This window comes from Lepus europaeus, chromosome 17 (assembly GCF_033115175.1).
Source record: "Lepus europaeus isolate LE1 chromosome 17, mLepTim1.pri, whole genome shotgun sequence".
NCBI lineage: Eukaryota > Metazoa > Chordata > Mammalia > Lagomorpha > Leporidae > Lepus > Lepus europaeus.
Window position 1 is genome coordinate 80,219,414 of NC_084843.1, and position 3,343 is coordinate 80,222,756.

The 3,343-nt window shown below is 38.9% G+C and overlaps 1 protein-coding gene across 1 annotated transcript; it reads right to left on the reverse strand.

Moving 5' to 3' along the window:
- Window positions 1-2,115: 2,115 nt before the first annotated feature.
- Window positions 2,116-2,526, reverse strand: LOC133776384 (histone H3.3C-like). The gene has a single exon (XM_062215316.1). The coding sequence runs from the start codon at window positions 2,524-2,526 to the stop codon at window positions 2,116-2,118; it is 411 nt and encodes a 136-aa protein (XP_062071300.1).
- Between the last annotated feature and the right edge of the window lie 817 nt (window positions 2,527-3,343).

A 3,343-nucleotide genomic window follows, 5' to 3' on the forward strand; every position in this document is an offset into this window, starting at 1 on the left:
ATAGACGCACATACACACACATAAATACATACACACACCCAAAACACCTGACCCAGAGTTTTTATGGTTACCCTCAATTGACCCAGTGGTCCAGTCAAGAATCAGGGAAGAACTAATGGAGGGAAAGTCTTACTTCCAATGCGGGAGGTGAAACTGAAGCCCCACAGAGGGTGCCAGCCACAGCTGGTCCAGGCCAGGGGTAGGTAAATGGTGGCTCAAGGTGCACAATGTGACAGCAGGTGAGGTGGTCGAGCTAGAACAGACCACTGCCATGCCCTCCAAATAAAGGCAGCAAATTCCAATGAGACATGGCTAAAGAGATAAGGAAATACACAATTGTAATGTACTGAAATCTCAGTAACTGACCACGTAGAATCTGTAACGAAATCCTAAAATTATCAGCAATTGGACTCCACTGTCATTTAGAAAAAAATTTTGGGTCCAGTGCTGTGGTGCAGCAGGTTTAAAGCCCTGGCCTGAAGCATCGGAGTCCCATATGGATGCCGGTTCTAGTCCCAGCTGCTCCTCTTCTGATCTAGCTCTCTGCTATGGCCTGGGAAAGCAGTAGAAGATGGCCCAAGGCTTTGGCCACAGCATCCACGTGGGAGGCCCAGAAGAAGCTCCTGGCTCCTGGCATCAGATGGAGTGCAGCTCCAGCCATTGCAGCCATCTGGGGAGTGAACCAGTGGATGGAAGATCTCTCTCTCTGTCTTTACCTCTCTAACTAACTAAAAATTAAAATAGCATAAAAAATGAAAACTCAGAAACTCTATAAAAAATACAAAATATGTTGGCTGAACACTAAAATGCTGATGAAGGAAACCTAAGAAGATCCACATAGATACACTGTGTGTAGGATTGCAACACTGAATATTATTAACATACCATTTCTTCTAAAATGGTCCTATAGGTTTACACAATCTAAATAAAAATCCCAGCAAGAGGTTTTTGAGAAATCCACAAAACTTTCGGTAATTAGGAAAACCCACGACAATTGACTTATCAAATCCATCATGAACAACAAGGAATTGGGTGAAATGCCAATACTGTATTTCAAGACTTACAATAAACCTACAACAACCAAGACTGTTTGGGATTTGTGAAAGAATAGAAGGTCACATTTCAATGGAGTAAGACAGTGAGTCCAAAAATAAACCTCATGCCACAATACATAAGCAACAATTGTTAAAACTACAAAGAAAAATAAACAAATCCACTATGATACCCACAGATGTCCAGACATCTCTTTCATTAACAGGTCAGCAGTTAGACAATCATGAACGTAAATCAACCAAGCATCAAATGGATCCTTAGAGGGTGCTCCATCCACAGCAATGGAATTCACACTCTTCTAAGACCCACACAGCATGTCTACTCTGACCACATTTTGGGTATATAGCAGACATCATCTCATAAGGACAGGAACCACACAATGTAAGCTCTCAGATCAAAACGCAACTACCTGAGAAGTCAGTATGAGAAAGCTAGAAAATCCCAAAAACTTAGAGAACAATCAACAAACCTCAAAATAACAAGTTTGTAAAACTCAAATGAAAAATATTTCAAACTAAAGTGAAAATGTATCCTGCCAATTTATATCTTTTTATAGTTTAATGTATTTTAATAGCAAACTTATAGGAACAGCACAGAAGACAGACAATATTAAAAACATGTACTTGCATGTAGGACAACTCAGAAAGTATAGTGAATGGATGGAATCTACTGTATGATAAAAATGCTACAAACACCATTTAGTTGCCGTCAATAAGAAATTTACTTGTTTTTAAAAACAAATGGTGGCACTGTCCAGAAAAATTTAACAGGTTTATTTATAATTGTTATAAAGTTGAACTGCTGAAACTTGTTCACTGAAACATTTTGACTTGCTTTAATGCTTTACGTCCCTGCATTTATATTAAAAATCCACACACAAATGAAAATGGAAAAACTGCCTATACCTGATTTCTGTCCCCTATTTTTCCACTTGCAATCATATACTTAGGTACCTTTCGATCCCATGGAAAAAATATCTAACGTTCAGAACTACCAATAACAGGAAGAAGAGAAAAAAACATTTTTTTTTGAGAATGAAATGTTTCCCGTCATAGTGGATTCTTAAGCTTGTTCTCCACATATGCAGCATGCTAGCTGGATGTCTTTTGGCATAATTGTTACACGTTTGGCATGGATAGCACACAAGTTAGTGTCTTCAAAAAGGCCAACCAGATAGATCTCTCTTGCCTCCTGCAAAGCACCAATAGCTGTGCTCTGGAAGTGCAGATCTGTTTTGAAGTCCTGAGCAATTTCTCGCACCAGAGGCTGGAAGGGAAGTTTGCAAATCAGAAGCTCAGTGGACTTCTGATAACGTCTGATTTCACGAAGTGCCACAGTACCAGGCCTGTAATGATGAGGTTTCTTCACCCCTCCAGTAGAGGCTGCACTCTTATGAGTGGCTTTTGTAGCCAGTTGCTTCCTGGGTGCTTTACTACCAGTCGATTTGAGGGCAGTTTGCTTTGTAGGAGCCATGGTATAAAGACCTCCTTACTTACCCCACTTCTCCTTCAGCTGGAGCTCGGTGAGCGAGAGGCAGCGCTGGTGTTAAGGAGCGATGGCAGCACGGTGGCCAGCCCATTTATATTAACGCATATGTATTTTAGAAAAGAAGAACAAAGGCCAATGAGTTATGCTTTCACCCTAGGAAATCAGAGGAAAAAAAATCAACTTAAACACATAAAGCAAGATGAAGAAAATAAATCATGAAAGTTAAAAGTACAAGTCAATGGAACTGAACAAAGTACAACTCAAAAAAAAATCAACACAACTAGAATTTGGTTCTTTGATAACATCAACAAAATTCGTGAACTTCTTATCAGGACCAACCAGGAAAAAATGTGCAAATTACTAATATTGCTGGTGGAACAGCGACACCAGAACTGACTTGATGGATAAGAGAACTATAGAGGAATAGTATGAGCAACTCTGTGACCAAACATTTCATAAGATAATGAATTGTGTGAATTCCTTGAAGCATAGAATATACCAAAATTCACAAAGAGAGAAATGGATAGCTTGCATGGTTCCATAATTACTAAATAAGTTATAATTTATAATAATTATAGCAACATAATTACAAAGTATAATGAAAATATTAAAGTTACTGGTTATGAAATTTGCATATCCTGTTTCCGCTCAGCTAAAAATAAACAGTGGGAAGAAAAATATTTACAGGGATCTGCGTTGTGACATAACAGGTTACAACACTGCCTGGGACAATGTCATTCCACATAGGTGCCAACTGGCTTCCTGCCTGTTGCACTTTTTTTTTGTTTTAAGATTTATTTAT

What these genes read in the sequence shown, in the direction of transcription:
- LOC133776384 (XM_062215316.1), bottom strand. Translation starts at nt 2,526, where the DNA reads ATGGCTCCTACAAAGCAAACTGCCCTCAAATCGACTGGTAGTAAAGCA.